Source organism: Bubalus kerabau, chromosome 9 (assembly GCF_029407905.1).
Source record: "Bubalus kerabau isolate K-KA32 ecotype Philippines breed swamp buffalo chromosome 9, PCC_UOA_SB_1v2, whole genome shotgun sequence".
NCBI lineage: Eukaryota > Metazoa > Chordata > Mammalia > Artiodactyla > Bovidae > Bubalus > Bubalus kerabau.
The window spans coordinates 77,723,006-77,740,586 of record NC_073632.1 but is presented as its reverse complement, the minus strand read 5'-3'; the positions used below and the strand labels follow the sequence as shown (position 1 = coordinate 77,740,586).

Sequence of the window (17,581 nt, the reverse complement as noted above, 5' to 3'; positions counted from 1 at the left end):
TAAAGCATTTGCCTGCAATGCAAGAGACTTTGGTAGGGTCTCTGGGTCAGGAAGATCCTCTGGAGAAGGGAATGGCTACCCACTCCAGTTTTCTTGCCTGGAGAATTCCACGGACAGAGGAGCCTGGTGGGCTACAGTCCACGGGTCACAAAGAGTCAGACATGACAGAACTACTAACACTTTCACTTTTCTAACTGGCCTCCATGCTACTCACTTGACCATCCTCCTCCATAGGGCAGCTGGAGTCAGCTCTCTGAAATGCAAATCCCAATCTATTCACCTTGAGCCACCTTCTATCTCTGAGTGGTCTCCTACTTTCTTCACAAAGTCACATTCCTTAGTCATGACAAATAAGGCCCTTTGTGCAGAGGTCAGCTTTACTCACTAGGCGCTCTAGCAATATGGATCTACTTTCAACTGATGGAGTCTGATCCTTCTGCCTGGAAACCTGACACTATCTTTCTACCTTCCTTTGCCCCAGAGCTCCTACTGGCTTAAAAAAAAAAATAAAGTACTCCACTCCTCTGAGCTGAGCAATCAGAGAAAGAAGCACCTCTGAGAAGTCACAAGCTGCCAGTGTTCAAGGCTTGGCAAGCAGATGAGTGCCTTCCAGCAAGGAAACTGGGTCCTGCTCCTCCTGTAAATACAGCCTGTCAAGGCTTGTTGAGCTGAGCAAGGGTTAGATTTCCCCTCACTCATCTTCTGGGCTGCGTGTCTCTGTACAATGCTCAGACTGACAACTGCCTGGGCAGACCTGCTTATGTCATAGCATGTAGCCTAACCCATCCTGAGTCTTCAAAACCCAGAGCAGACGCCAGGCCCTCCAGAAAGTGTTCTCTGACATTCGCACCCCCAGTGTGAAATCACTCTTTTTGTTTCCTTGTGCCTTGTCCTTGATCCCATTGCAACAGTTGCTACACCTGATTATAATTGTTGCCATCCTCTCTGCCTGGGTGACTATCCTTAGTGGGGACTGTGTCTATCTCCACTGTGAGAAAGGTGCCTGGACTTACTGATGATTTGTCAGTTTCCATTCATAAAATAAAAAGCTATTATTCATGTTATCTAAAAGGGAACTTTAACATTACTTCAACTAATTTCAAATAACTGCTAAGTCGCTTCAGTCATGTCCGACTCTGTGTGACCCCATAGAGGGCAGCCCACCAGGCCCCGCCGTTCCTGGGATTCTCCAGGCAAGAACACTGGAGTGGGTTGCCATTTCCTCCTCCAATGCATGAAAGTGAAATGTGAAAGTGAAGTCGCTCAGTCGTGTCCGACTCCTAGCGACCCCATGGACTGCTGCCTACCAGGCTCCTCCGTCCATGGGACTTTCCAGGCAAGAGTACTGGAGTGGGTTGCCATTGCCTTCTCCTTCAAATAACTGGGTTCCTCCAAAGTAGTAAAATCTAAAACATTTTTAAAAGGGCAAAACAAGGAGGAGAAGGAGGAACATAGATTATATTAAATGATGAGATTTGCTATAATTTTCAAAAATGGAATCTAATCTACTTATCAAATATTGAACATTATAACTAACGATGACGTATTTTAACTTAGAAAACAGGTAGCCTGAGCTTCATGTGTTAAGAGCTGGAGATAGAATAACCCCAAGATCTAATCAGGTAAGACTTTCCTGTTGCTCTGGTTAGGGCTGTGGTCAACAATTCCTCTGACGTAAGTTAGTTTCCTTTGTGTTCACATAGCAAGAGAATAGCAAAACCAGGTTCATGATGCGTTGCAGCTGAGAAAATGAAGCCTTGAGAAAATATTAATATGTCCAAGTTCTCACAACTTGAACTCTGGGGCTGCTGCTCTGTTTACATCTCACTGCTTGCTAGTAAATGTACAAAGCTCACAATTTGCGACTGAGTAATAAAGACTGAAACCCAGAGGTATTACTGTGGCTGGACTCTCCTTCCAGAGCCCATAGTCCATGCTGTCAAACCCATGGGGCACTTTCTCATGTTGGACTATTGGTCTCCTAATGCATATCCTTATACCATTTGATCTCATATCCTTAACAGTAAATATTTGGAGAACTCACATTTATATATTACAAACCCACACTACTAAAAACTTATAATATAACAGAAGTAAAGCTTAATCATGTTCATATATTTTAATCTATTTTTTTTTAAGAGAATGCTGTCCTAAGCCACAGGACAGCTCACTGAGCCGAAGGTGCTCAAACTTCAAGAAGAAAGGCTAGTGCCATCTAGTGGCTTTATGTTAAACTGCACTCTCTCTGGCCGAGTGGTGCTCTGCTTGGCTTTCCTGTTACCTCAGAGGATAGACTCTAGTACATCTTCAGTTCCTCATTCTGTACACATTTATATTAGAGCCCAACTTCTTCTCTTCCTTCATCTCCTCTTCCTTTATTAAACATATCTTTCAGCTACTGTGCCTTTATTTTCCTGTATATTATGTAACATACAAATAAGATAGGCCAGAAAACATAATATGAACCCGATTCCACGTATATCCACTTACACATATGGGAAAAATGCTGTAATAAAATACAAAAAATAGGAAATGTGAGATAGGGAATGTAAACTACCAGATAGGGTGTATTTATTTGTGTACTGGCTTATTATAAGACTTCTCCACTTGACGAGGAGGGATGGAATTATTTCTGTATCCCAAAGCCTAGAACAAGGTTTGGTACACACAGAGAAAGCACAAATAAAATTTTGCTGAATCAATTAATTAGTTTGTTATTTGGGGATGGAATTATGGTTTATATTTTCTGAAAACAGACATATTTTGCAGATGTTAAATGATCAATGTGAATCACAATTGTAACTAGAAAAAAAAAGTTATAACTAATTGGTTAGCTTGGCCTTACAGACATAAGCATGCTCTTTCAGAGAAACCACAAAGATGACGAAGATCTTAGAGAGCCATCTAATCATTTACTCATTACCAGCCTGTGAGACAACTAATATCATTTTTATATCCTGTCTGCCACCTAACAGAGACCACAGTGGAGACTGAGAACATGCTGGTACCAATAATCTCTGGAACAATTGATAAATAGTCAGCCTTCTTTCTCATTCTTATCTACATTGTGAAGATTAGGATGCTAAGGCTGGCAACCTAGTAACAGTCATTTCATATACAGAAGTGCTAGATAGCATATAAAAGATCAAGAAATTGTCATGCCCAGGAAGATTCATGTGATTATAATAACAGGATAAGGTCAAGGAAATGTATTATGAAAGATGATTGTTAAAAGTATTATGAGAAAAATTAGACACACAAACCTCACAGCCTGCCACTGTCGATCCACCAAAAGACTGACTTTGTCAATTCTGACATTTTTGGCAAAATGTAGGCGTTTTGGCAAATCAGGACTCAAATAGGGCTTGAAATGCTGATCAGGTTTTCGGCACTGAAAAAGAGGTAAATTATTTCTTCATGACACCTATAAAATGGGAAAACTATGCATAAATGTAATGGATTTCCAAAGCCTGTGTTATCAAATCCCTTTGCACCTCTGGGATTATTAGGCATTTGCCCTTCCTCATCTCACCAACAGGACTTCTTAAGGGAAAATAATGTGTGGATTTAGAGTCTGTATATTAAAAATTCACTACACCGCCCCTCCATCAGCATGGGCACACTACAGGTAAACCCTCACTAGCAGGGGTAAGATGACCCCTCATGCTTATTCAAGATCAGGATATTAGGCGTAAGAGAAAAAAGGAGTGATTAACATAAAGGCGTTTCTGCTTAAGCAGTCATTCCTACTTCAAATTTGCAGTGTGTCCCAGGTTACAGTAACTATTCTTTCCCTAGTGTTTCTTTATCTTCAATCACTCGCATTTTATTCTGTTTTTACTATAATTGCATATTACCTATATGTAAATAAATCTAGCCCCACCCCAAGCAATGGTAAACTTATAAATCCATATAAATAGATATATATTTGCAAATATACTTTAAACACAGAATTATTAAAACCACTACACACTCTCCAGAAGTGGTGAACTTCACCTTGAAAAATCCCAATTGCTTTGAGCTATCTAGAATTTGCCCTGCTTTTGCAACCTGAGATGCAAGAGCCAATTAAAAGCAGTTTCAATATATTTAAAGAAATGACTGCTCTTAACTGTATAAAAAGATCTATAAAATCCATGATTTGCTGTTTCCTGATATTCAATCATACAAAAAATGTGAAAAATGATTTTGCCCAAAACTCACTAGCCTAGATCCTTTGAATGAAACATCAGCCCACTCAATTTAGAAGTCAGTGAAACTGGTACCAAAACAAATTTCCTATAGTGGTGTCAATTTCAAAATAAAAACAGCTAAAATAAAAGCAACTGACAGGAATATAAAAAATTGTTGACTGAGGTTTAAGAAATAAATTACAAATGGTTTGGACTGGAAAATATAGAATACAATTTTCTTGAAGCCAGATTAAAGACATTACATTAATCTAAATATATGTATTAGGAGGCAGTATACTTACACTGAGGTTTCTAACAATTTCTTCAGAATTAACTATTTGAAAAGAAAAACAAATAGGTCATATTACAATTGAAACTTGACAACTATAAAATTAAATAATTCAGGTGAATTGACATAGCTTATTAATGACTATGATCTGATACAATTAAATAAAAAGTATTTTAAGCAAAGAATTGTTTTAGTATTTAAGAATGGAGTGGAATATATTTTAACCTAACAATATTAGATATTACCATAGACTTTATCAACAGACTGTACTTAACCATGGGAGTTTCTTATTTACTTCTGTGCGGTCTTCCCAAGAATCAGAAGAGGGGGCCTGGTAATACCTGAATGCTCAGAATTAGGGGCCTATATTATTTGCTTTTAGTTTTACCATTATTTTTCTATTTGGGCATCTTCACACTCACAGGTAAAAAAATCATGAGGTATGTTACGAGTCCTGATGCGGGGAGCAGGTCCTTCAAACATGTAGAAGTTTATACTGGAAAAATAATCAGTCATGTATTCCAGTTTGTCACAATAGGTCTGATCCATTCCTGAATTAAAAAAAAAAAAGTCCACTGACTGTATAAGATGATAACAATTGGTTGTCTCTGATCAGGTCAAACAGCAGATATTTTATGTTACATATATCAAACCAAGTTTTTGAGAAGCTTTACAGTTTGCCCAATTACTTCATTCTAAATGGCAGGCTTTGAAAGTCTTGGTAGTAGAAGAAAAGAATCAGGTTTATAAGAAAGAATGGATAGGAATTATAAACAGATCACCTGTTCAATGTAGATCAGTTAATTTTGAAAAAGAATGTTCTCTATAGAGAGCTAATTTATAAAATTTGATTTGTACATAAGGCAAGATGAAATACTTTCAAATCCAAAAGATAGCATGCATTTTTATAAAACAATAAAATAAGTAGGAGAACAAAGTTTAAAGAATATTTATTTTTCATAAGGGTCTTGTTTAAATTTATATGAGCAGCATATGTTCCTAAAAAGATTTGGTAGTTAACTCTTTTTTTATTTGAAGATTTTTTCAGACTCAGTCCAAACTTTTTTCTTTGTATTATTTTTATTTACTTCATTATTTGTATGTTTTATAATTTCTTTTAACAAGATATGTATTAAAATATTTCCCTTAACTTTAGAACAATTAGAAACTCTTTAATTACATTTCACATCATCTTGATGTCCTAAGATATAAACAGAAGTTCTACAGACATGCTCCTTTTCATCTTCTTGTCCCTCTAGGCCACCCCATCTAGAAAAGGTCCACCTCTCCTTTATGTACTTCCTCACACAACATATTGAGGAAACTGCTAGGCATTGAGTTAGCACTTTAAAAATATTTGTTGAATGAATGAGTACTTTAAAAATGAGGTTGCAGAAGGCGTGGCAGCATCTCACCTCCTTAAACATTCAAGTTAACTGAAATGGCGAGCTAACCTCAAGTCGAGAAATGTGGAGTGCTAGGACTTTAGAGAAGTCTATTCACGTGATTCAAAAAAAATACGCAGAACATCGTAAAGCTAGCCAACACAGTCAATTGAAGCCAATCTATATGAAAGAATCATTTACTGAAAAAAGAGGCACTTTTTGTGATTGAATAACAGCCCAACTGTATCCTTGTAGAGCTCTAACTCCATTTTTACAGAAAATGAAATGTGTTGATACATTTTTCAGAATGAACGTTAGAATAATTAAAGTATAAATTTTAGTCCTCTAGTCACAGCCTACCATTCTTAGTGCATTCAAGAGCTTCTAGGTCTGGAAATACAGACTCTAAAATTCCTTATTATATTTGTGTGCTCCCCAAAGTGATAAGATAGAATCAATGATAAAATATGATTTAAAAAAAGCATACCATGGTCAGCCAAAAGGATTATATTGACACAATTGACTAAGTTTCTCTGCTTTAGGCCTTCCATTAACAATCCAAAAGTTTTATCTACCAACTGTAAGGCTTGAATTACCTAAAAAGGAAAAAAAATTGGAGTTAAGATTGTCTTCATGAATTAAGGCTTAATTAATTAAATTATTATCTAATGGAGTAAAAATTAAATAAACTTCCTTCTCTGAAATTGTTGGATTTTGACTAGGATATCAGAGCCCAGCACCCATGCTACATGTACAAAAGACCAATTCCTTACATTCCTATAGACAAAAAAAAATTAAGGCATTTTCCATAAGACAGAAGACTGGGCAATAAATATCTGAGAAAAAGTATTCAACATCAACAAACATTATTCAACTGCAAATATTTTCCTGATAGTGTCCAATGTTGGGTAGAAGAGTCTGTAGACACTTCCATAGGAGCCCAAATGGTTACACATGTTCTAGAAGACTGTGTGACAATGTATAGCCAGAGAGTTGGAAAGGGGTGTAAGTTGTAACCTAATAATACTGTTCCTGGGTGTTTATCTGAAGTAAACAGAGTGCAATTGGAGATTTACATGCAAGGCCAGTCATCACATTATTTATTTACAATTTAAATACAAGAAAAAAAATTATGCCACATCCTTCAGTGGGCATATTCAATAGCCACTAAAATATATTAAAAAAAAACAAAAACATAGGAAGACAATCACAATACAATGTTACATAGAAAATGTTAAAATCAAACTGTATTCACACTCATACATATTGCATAATGCAATTTTGTTTTAAAACATGTTTAGTGTTTCATAGTAAAAGCACACAAACAGAAAACCAAGATAAAATATCAGATCAGATCAGATCAGTCGCTCAGTCATGTCCGACTCTTTGCGACCCCATGAATCACAGCACGCCAGGCCTCCCTGTCCATCACCAACTCCTGGACTTCACTCAGACTCACATCCATCGAGTCAGTGATGCCATCCAGCCATCTCATCCTCTGTCGTCCCCTTCTCCTGCTGCCCCCAATCCCTCCAAACATCAGAGTCTTTTCCAATGAGTCAACTCTTCGCATGAGGTGGCCAAAGTACTGGAGTTTCAGCTTTAGCATCATTCCTTCCAAAGAAATCCCAGGGCTGATCTCCTTCAGAATGGACTGGTTGGATCTCCTTGCAGTCCAAGGGACTCTCAAGAGTCTTCTCCAACACCACACTTCAAAAGCATCAATTCTTCGGCACTCAGCCTTCTTCACAGTCCAACTCTCACATCCATACATGACCACAGGAAAAACCATAGCCTTGACTAGATGAACCTTTGTTGACAAAGTAATGTCTCTGCTTTTGAATATGCTATCTAGGTTGGTCATAACTTTCCCTACAAGGAGTAAGCGTCTTTTAATTTCATGGCTGTAGTCACCATGCAGTGATTTTGGAGCCCCCAAAAATAAAGTCTGACACTGTTTCCACTGTTTCCCCATCTACTTCCCATGAAGTGATGGGACCAGATGCCATGATCTTGGTTTTCTGAATGTTGAGCTTTAAGCCAACTTTTTCACTCTCCACTTTCACTTTCATCAAGAGGCTTGTTAGTTCCTCTTCACTTTCTGCCATAAGGGTGGTGTCATCTGCATATCTGAGGTTATTGATATTTCTCCCGGCAATCTTGATTCCAGCTTGTGCTTCATCCAGCCCAGCGTTTCTCATGATGTACTCTGCATAGAAGTTAAATAAACAGGGTGACAATATACAGCCTTGACGTACTCCTTTTCCTATTTGGAACCAGTCTGTTGTTCCATGTCCAGTTCTAACTGTTGCTTCCTGATCTGCATACAAATTTCTCAAGAGGCAGGTCAGGTGGTCTGGTATTCCCATCTTTTTCAGAATTTCCCACAGTTTATTGTGATCCACACAGTCAAAGGCTTTGGCATAGTCAATAAAGCAGAAATTGATGTTTTTCTGGAACCCTCTTGCTTTTTCCATGATCCAGCAGATGTTGGCAATTTGATCTCTGGTTCCTCTGCCTTTTCTAAAACCAGCTTGAACATCAGGAAGTTCACGGTTCACATATTGCTGAAGCCTGGCTTGGAGAATTTTGAGCATTACTTTACTAGTGTGTGAGATGAGTGCAATTGTGTGGTAGTTTGAGCATTCTTTGGCATTGCCTTTCTTTGGGATTGGAATGAAAACTGACCTTTTCCAGTCCTGTGGCCACTGCTGAGTTTTCCAAATTTGCTGGCATATTGAGTGCAGCACTTTCACAGCATCATCTTTCAGGATTTGAAAGAGCTCAACTGGAATTTTATCACCTCCACTAGCTTTGTTCATAGTGATGCTTTCCAAGGCCCACTTGACTTCACATTCCAGGATGTCTGGCTCTAGGTGAGTGATCACACCATCGTGATTATTTGGGTCGTGAAAATCTTTTTTGTACAGTTCTTCTGTGTATTCTTGCCATCTCTTCTTAATAACTTCTGCTTCTGTTAGGGCCATACCATTTCTGTCCTTTATCGAGCCCATCTTTGCATGAAATGTTCCTTTGGTATCTCTGATTTTCTTGAAGAGATCTCTAGTCTTTCCCATTCTGTTGTTTTCCTCTATTTCTTTGCATTGATCACTGAAGAAGGGTTTCTTATCTCTTCTTGATATTCTTTGGAACTCTGCATTCAGATGTTTATATCTTTCCTTTTCTCCTTTGCTTTTCGCTTCTCTTCTTTTCACAGCTATTTGTAAGGCCTCCCCAGACAGCCATTTTGCTTTTTTGCCTTTCTTTTCCATGGGGATGGTCTTGATCCCTGTCTCCTGTACAATGTCACGAACCTCATTCCATAGTTCATCAGGCACTCTATCTATCAGATCTAGGCCCTTAAATGTATTTCTCACTTCCACTGTATAATCATAATATCAAGGTACTATTAACAGTGGTTGTCTCTGAATAGTGAATTGGAGTTCTTTTTTATTTTGTTTGTATTCTTTCATGATTTTAGATTTTTTCTACACTTTATAAACATAGTATATTGAATTGACTTAAGATTTAAGTGAATAAATTTTTAACTAACATGACTTCATTATTTTTTTCAGTAAATAGAATGTATAATAGCAATGGATTGGGATACTGATTGCCTTTTTTTTATTGAGAAAGAATTTTACAAGCCAATTACTATTAGTGCACTATCTAATGAAATTCTCTCAGTAAATATTCATGGATGATGCTACTGGAATTTCCAGTTATAGAGACCAGGAAACTTGAAGTTTAACTTAAAGATATAGAACAAATTAATGTTTCTCCATCTGTTTTGCCTCTTCTTAAATTTCACATGAGGCTTAGTCTTAATCCTTCTGTTCTCCTGCTTCACTCTTTCTTTCTTTAGGACATCTCCACTTCTATGACTGTCTATATGCTGCTAAGCAGTCTGATCTTCATCTCCTTTGAGTTCTAAATCCACATTCGCAGTTGCCTTCTGGACATCTCCATTTAGACATCACAGGCATTCCAATTACAAAATAATGTCCTCTAAGAAGATCCCCTTCAGTGGCCTTACTGGAATGAACCTGCTTGCTTATGCTAGAAATCTGAAACTCTCCTACCTCATCACCTGTCTCACACAAAGTCATATTAAGTCTATCTCTTAATCTCAAACACATCTTCTATCCACAATGGCTGTCACTATCATAGTCCAAGTCACTACCATCTCTTTCTTGAAATGTTGCAAAGTCTAACTCATCTCTCCCTACTTTCCCTTGCTTCCTCTAACCCATTCCTCTTACACAGTAAAAGTGGTATTTAAATTCACATAGATCTAATCAGCTCCTTCCCTGATTAAAATGCCTCAATATTTTCATTGCATATTTTATGGCCTAGAAGAACTTGCAAGATTTGGTGCCTGCCTCCTGTTATAGGTTTTCCCTTAGCCCTCTCCCCTAGTTCATAGTGCTCCAGACATTAGTGGGAGATGATTCTCCTCTGGCAATCCACACAGCACCTGGCGTAGAGCAGTACACGGTAGAAGGTAGCTGCTATTATTATTTTTACCATCATCATATTGTCTATGTGTCTAGCCACCTATACATTTGTCTGTCCATCCATTGCTCATTTTATGTGTTCTTCTAATGTGCTCAGCTCCTCCCTTAATCAGGCCATTTGTAAACATTTTTTTCCCTTTTGTTATTCAGAGAACGTTCTAACCAGCCTTAACCCAGACTATGTTAACCCCTCAAGATCTCTCAGGAAATCCTGATCTGTTCCTTTGAAGTACTTGTCCAAATTATACTCAAAATTTATTTGGATACTGAACCAGAGCGCTGTATAGAAGAAAAAGATATGGTGCCTAATGTCAGCCGTAGGGATCAGACAAATGCAGATTAGAGCTGTTGTTTAGTCGCTAAGTCGTGTCTGACTCTTTGTGACCCCATGGGCTGTAGCCCACCAGGCTCCTCAGTCCATGGAATTTTTCAGGCAAGAATACTGGAATAGGTTGCCATTTCCTACTCCAGGAGATCTTCTCCTGACTCAGGGATAGAATCCGTGTCTCTTGCATTGTCAGGTGGGTTCTTTACCACTGAGCCACCTTGGAAGCCTCAGATTAGAGTATCCCTCTCATATCAAACAAACATGGATAACAATTAAAATGGAAAAGAAGAAATGGTGACTATGTTTTAGATAGTTACTAAGCCTCTTGGAGAGCACAAACAGAACCTTGTGCTCATCAGGAGAAAGGAGCAGTGACTCCACAAGAGACTGACCCAGACTTGCCTGCGAGTGTCCAGGAGACTCCAGCAGATGTGTGGGTCGGAGGTGGCCTGATGCAGGGTTGGGGACACTGAGTGTAGCAGTGCTGCATGGGACCTTTTGAAAGAGGTCACCATTATCTTCATTACCTCCACCATAGTTTGGCCCCAGGTAACTAAGAGGGAGGGAACACAGCCCCACCCATCAACAGAAAATTTGATTAGAGATTTACTGAGCATGGCCCAGTCAATGCAAAGAAATAGAGGAAAACAACAGAAGGGGAAAGACTAGAGATCTCTTCAAAAAAATCAGAGATACCAAGGGAACATTTCAGGCAAAGATGGGCTCGATAAAGGACACAAATGGTATGGACCTAACAAGCAGAAGATATTGAGAGGAGATGGCAAGAATACACAGAAGAACTGTACAAAAAAGATCTTCACGACCCAGATAATCACAATGGTGTGATCACTCACCTAGAGCTAGACATCCTGGAATGTGAAGTTAAGTGGGCCTTAGAAAGCATCACTATGAACAAAGCTAGTGGAGGTGATGGAATTCCAGTTGAGCTCTTTCAAATCCTGAAAGATGATGCTGTGAAAGTGCTGCACTCAATATGCCAGCAAATTTGGACAACTCAGCAGTGGCCACAGGACTGGAAAAGGTCAGTTTTCATTCCAATCCCAAAGAAAGGCAATGCCAAAGAATGCTCAAACTACCACACAATTGCACTCATCTCACACGCTAGTAAAGTAATGCTCAAAATTCTCCAAGCCAGGCTTCAGCAATATGTGAACCGTGAACTTCCAGATGTTCAAGCTGGTTTTAGAAAAGGCAGAGGAACCAGAGATCAAATTGCCAACATCTGCTGGATCATGGAAAAAGCAAGAGAGTTCCAGAAAAACATCAATTTCTGCTTTATTGACTATGCCAAAGCCTTTGACTGTGTGGATCACAATAAACTGTGGGAAATTCTGAAAAAGATGGGAATACCAGATCACCTGATCTGTTCTTGAGAAATTTCTATGCAGGTCAGGAAACAACAGTTAGAACTGGACATGGAACAACAGACTGGTTCCAAATAGGAAAAGGAGTTCATCAAGGCTGTATATTGTCACCCTGTTTATTTAACTTATATGCAGAGTACATCATGAGAAACGCTGGGCTGGAAGAAGCCCAAGCTGGAATCAAGATTGCCGGGAGAAATATCAATAACCTCAGATATGCAAATGACACCACCCTTATGGCAGAAAGTGAAGAGGAACTAACAAGCCTCTTGATGAAAGTGAAAGTGGAGAGTGAAAAAGTTGGCTTAAAGCTCAACATTCAGAAAACCAAGATCATGGCATCCGGTCCCATCACTTCATGGGAAGTAGATGGGGAAACAGTGGAAACAGTGTCAGACTTTATTTTTGGGGGCTCCAAAATCACTGCATGGTGACTACAGCCATGAAATTAAAAGACGCTTACTCCTTGGAAGGAAAGTTATGACCAACCTAGATAGCATATTCAAAAGCAGAGACATTACTTTGTCAACAAAGGTTCATCTAGTCAAGGCTATGGTTTTTCCTGTGGTCATGTATGGATGTGAGAGTTGGACTGTGAAGAAGGCTGAGTGCCGAAGAATTGATGCTTTTGAAGTGTGGTGTTGGAGAAGACTCTTGAGAGTCCCTTGGACTGCAAGGAGATCCAACCAGTCCATCTTTTTTTTTTTTTTTTAAACCTCAAACACTGTATTAGTTTTGCCAAACATCAAAACGAATCCGCCACAGGTATACATGTGCTCCCCATACTGAACCCTCCTCCTTCCTCCCTCCCCACACCATCCCTCTAGGTCGTCACAGTGCACCAGCCGCAAGCATCCAGTATTGTGCATGGAACCTGGACTGGCAAGTCATTTCATACATGATATTACACATGTTTCAATGCCATTCTCCCAAATCTTCCCACCCTCTTCCTCTCCAACAGAGTCCATAAGACTGTTCTATACATCAGTGTCTCTTTTGTTGTCTTGTACACAGGGTTATTGTTACCATCTTTCTAAATTCCATATATATGCGTTAGTATACTGTATTGGTGTTTTTCTTTCTGGCTTACTTCACTCTGTATAATAGGCTCCAGTTTCATCTACCTCATTAGAACTGATTCAAATGTGTTCTTTTTAATGGCTGAGTAGTACTCCATTGTGTATATGTACCACTGCTTTCTTATCCATTCATCTGCTGATGGACATCTAGGTTGCTTCCATGTCCTGGCTATTATAAACAGTGCTGCGATGAACATTGGGGGTACATGTGTCTCTTTCCCTTCTGGTTTCCTCAGTGTGTATGCCCAGCAGTGGGATTGCTGGATCATAAGGCAGTTCTATTTCCAGTTTTTTAAGGAATCTCCACACTGTTCTCCATAGTGGCTGTACTAGTTTGCATTCCCACCAACAGTGTAAGAGGGTTCCCTTTTCTCCACACCCTCTCCAGCATTTATTGCTTGTAGACTTTGGATCGCAGCCATTCTGACTGGCGTGAAATGGTACCTCATAGTGGTTTTGATTTGCATTTCTCTGATAATGAGTGATGTTGAGCATCTTTTCATGTGTTTGTTAGCCATCTGTATGTCTTCTTTGGAGAAATGTCTATTTAGTTCTTTGGCCCATTTTTTGATTGGGTTATTTATTTTTCTGGAGTTGAGCTGTAGGAGTTGCTTGTATATTTTTGAGATTAGTTGTTTGTCAGTTGCTTCATTTGCTATTATTCTCTCCCATTCTGAAGGCTGTCTTTTCACCTTGCTAATAGTTTCCTTTGATGTGCAGAAGCTTTTAATTTTAATTAGGTCCCATTTGTTTATTTTTGCTTTTATTTCCACTATTCTGGGAGGTGGGTCATAGAGGATCCTGCTGTGATGTATGTCAGAGAGTGTTTTGCCTATGTTCTCCTCTAGGAGTTTTATAGTTTCTGGTCTTACATTTAGGTCTTTAATCCATTTTTAGTTTATTTTTGTGTATGGTGTTAGAAAGTGTTCTAGTTTCATTCTTTTACAAGTGGTTGACCAGATTTCTCAGCACCACTTGTTAAAGAGATTGTCTTTAATCCATTGTATATTCTTGCCTCCTTTGCCAAAGATAAGGTGTCCATATGTGCGTGGATTTATCTCTGGGCTTTCTATTTTGTTCCATTGATCTATATTTCTGTCTTTGTGCCAGTACCATACTGTCTTGATAACTGTGGCTTTGTAGTAGAGCCTGAAGTCAGGTAGGTTGATTCCTCCAGTTCCATTCTTCTTTCTCAAGATGGCTTTGGCTATTCAAGGTTTTTTGTATTTCCATACAAATTATGAAATTATTTGTTCTAGCTCTGTGAAGAATACCGTTGGTAGCTTGATAGGGATTGCATTGAATCTATAAATTGCTTTGTGTAATATACTCATTTTCACTATGTTGATTCTTCCAATCCATGAACACGGTATATTTCTCCATCTATTAGTGTCCTCTTTGATTTATTTCACCAGTGTTTTATAGTTTTCTATATATAGGTCTTAGTTTCTTTAGGTAGATATATTCCTAAGTATTTTATTCTTTCCTTTGCAATGGTGAATGGAATTGTTTCCTTAATTTCTCTTTCTGTTTTTTCATTATTAGTGTTTAAGAATGCAAGGGATTTCTGTGTGTTGATTTTATATCCTGCAACTTTACTATAGTCATTGATTAGTTCTAGTAGTTTTCTGGTGGAATCTTTAGGGTTTTCTATGTAGAGGATCGTGTCATCTGCAAATAGTGAGAGTTTTACTTCTTCTTTTCCAGTTTGGATTCCCTTTATTTCTTTTTATGCTCTGATTGCTGTGGCCAAAACTTCCAAAACTATGTTGAGTAGTAATGGTGAAAGTGGGCACCCTTGTCTTGTTCCTGACTTTAGAGGAAATGCTTTCAATTTTTCACCATTGAGGATAATGTTTGCTGTGGGTATGTCATATATAGCTTTTATTATGTTGAGGTGTGTTCCTTCTATTCCTGCTTTCTGGAGAGTTTTTATCATAAATGGATGTTGAATTTTGTCAAAGGCTTTCTCTGCATCTATTGAGATAATCATATGGTTTTTATTTTTCAATTTGTTAATGTGGTGTATTACATTGATTGATTTGCGGATATTGAAGAATCCTTGCATCCCTGGGATAAAGCCCACTTGGTCATGGTATATGATCTTTTTAATGTGTTGTTGGATTCTGGTTGCTAGAATTTTGTTAAGGATTTTTGCATCTATGTTCATCAGTGATATTGGCCTGTAGTTTTCTTTTTTTGTGGGATCTTTGTCAGGTTTTGGTATTAGGGTGATGGTGGCCTCATAGAATGAATTTGGAAGTTTACCTTCCTCTGCAATTTTCTGGAAGAGTTTGAGTAGGATAGGTGTTAGCTCTTCTCTAAATTTTTGGTAGAATTCAGCTGTGAAGCCGTCTGGACCTGGGCTTTTGTTTGCTGGAAGATTTCTGATTACAGTTTCAATTTCTGTGCTTGTGATGGGTTTGTTAAGATTTTCTATTTCTTCCTGGTCCAGTTTTGGAAAGTTGTACTTTTCTAAGAATTTGTCCATTTCTTCCACGTTGTCCATTTTATTGGCGTATAATTGTTGATAGTAGTCTCTTATCATCCTTTGTATTTCTGTGTTGTCTGTTGTGATCTCTCCATTTTCATTTCTAATTTTATTGATTTGATTTTTCTCCCTTTGTTTCTTGATGAGTCTGGCTAATGGTTTGTCAATTTTATTTATCCTTTCAAAGAACTAGCTTTTGGCTTTGTTGATTTTTGCTATGGTCTCTTTTGTTTCTTTTGCATTTATTTCTGCCCTAATTTTTAAGATTTCTTTCCTTCTACTAACCCTGGGGTTCTTCATTTCTTCCTTTTCTAGTTGCTTTAGGTGTAGAGTTAGGTTATTTATTTGACTTTTTTCTTGTTTCTTGAGGTATGCCTGTATTGCTATGAACCTTCCCCTTAGCACTGCTTTTACAGTGTCCCACAGGTTTTGGGTTGTTGTGTTTTCATTTTCATTCGTTTCTATGCAAATTTTGATTTCTTTTTTGATTTCTTCTGTGATTTGTTGGTTATTCAGCAGCGTGTTGTTCAGCCTCCATATGTTGGAATTTTTAATAGTTTTTCTCCTGTAATTGAGATCTGATCTTACTGCATTGTGGTCAGAAAAGATGCTTGGAATGATTTCAATTTTTTTGAATTTACCAAGGCTAGATTTATGGCCCAGGATGTGATCTATCCTGGAGAAGGTTCCATGTGCGCTTGAGAAAAAGGTGGAATTCATTGTTTTGGGATGAAATGTCCTATAGATATCAATTAGATCTAACTGGTCTATTGTATCGTTTAAAGTTTGTGTTTCCTTGTTAATTTTCTGTTTAGTTGATCTATCCATAGGTGTGAGTGGGGTATTAAAGTCTCCCACCATTATTGTGTTATTGTTAATTTCTCCTTTCATAGTTGTTAGCGTTTGTCTTACATATTGTGGTGCTCCCATGTTGGGTGCATATATATTTATAATTGTTATATCTTCTTGGATTCATCCTTTGATCATTATGTAGTAACCATCTTTGTCTCTTTTCACAGCCTTTGTTTTAAAGTCTATTTTATCTGATATGAGTATTGCTACTCCTGCTTTCTTTTGGTCCCTATTTGCATGGAAAATCTTTTTCCAGCCCTTCACTTTCAGTCTGTATGTGTCCCCTGTTTTGAGGTGGGTCTCTTGTAGACAACATATGTAGGGGTCTTGTTTTTGTATCCATTCAGCCAGTCTTTGTCTTTTGGTTGGGGCATTCAACCCATTTACGTTTAAGGTAATTACTGATAAGTATGATCCCGTTGCCATTTCCTTTATTGTTTTGGGTTCGAATTTATACACCGTTTTTGTGTTTCCTGTCTAGAGAATATCCTTTAGTATTTGTTGGAGAGCTGGTTTGGTGGTGCAGAATTCTCTCAGCTTTTGCTTGTCTGAAAAGCTTTTGGTTTCTCCTTCATACTTGAATGAGATCCTTGCTGGGTACAATAATCTGGGCTGTAGGTTATTTTCTTTCATCATTTTAAGTATGTCTTGCCATTCCCTCCTGGCTTGAAGAGTTTCTATTGAAAGATCAGCTGTTATCCTTATGGGTATTCCCTTGTGTGTTATTTGTTGTTTTTCCCTTGCTGCTTTTAATATTTGTTCTTTGTGTTTGATCTTTGTTAATTTGATTAATATGTGTCTTGGAGTGTTTCGCCTTGGGTTTATCCTGTTTGGGACTCTCTGGGTTTCTTGGACTTGGGTGATTATTTCCTTCCCCATTTTAGGGAAGTTTTCAACTATTATCTCCTCAAGTATTTTCTCATGGTCTTTCTTTTTGTCTTCTTCTTCTGGAACCCCTATGATTCGAATGTTGTAGCGCTTAATATTGTCCTGGAGGTCTCTGAGATTGTCCTCATTTCTTTTAATTCGTTTTTCTTTTATCCTCTCTGATTCATTTATTTCTACCATTCTATCTTCTAATTC

At 38.1% G+C, this 17,581-nt stretch overlaps 1 protein-coding gene across 1 annotated transcript in view; it reads right to left on the bottom strand.

Moving 5' to 3' along the window:
- Positions 1-17,581, bottom strand: part of ENPP3 (ectonucleotide pyrophosphatase/phosphodiesterase 3) — a 100,956-nt gene that overhangs the window by 31,334 nt on the left and 52,041 nt on the right. Inside the window, exons 12-15 of the mRNA XM_055535648.1 lie at positions 6,334-6,442; positions 4,884-5,012; positions 4,475-4,506; positions 3,264-3,391 (exon numbers count right to left, since the gene is read on the bottom strand). Coding sequence (XP_055391623.1) covers positions 3,264-3,391; positions 4,475-4,506; positions 4,884-5,012; positions 6,334-6,442 — 398 coding nt within the window. The remainder of the gene's footprint in view (positions 1-3,263; positions 3,392-4,474; positions 4,507-4,883; positions 5,013-6,333; positions 6,443-17,581) is intronic.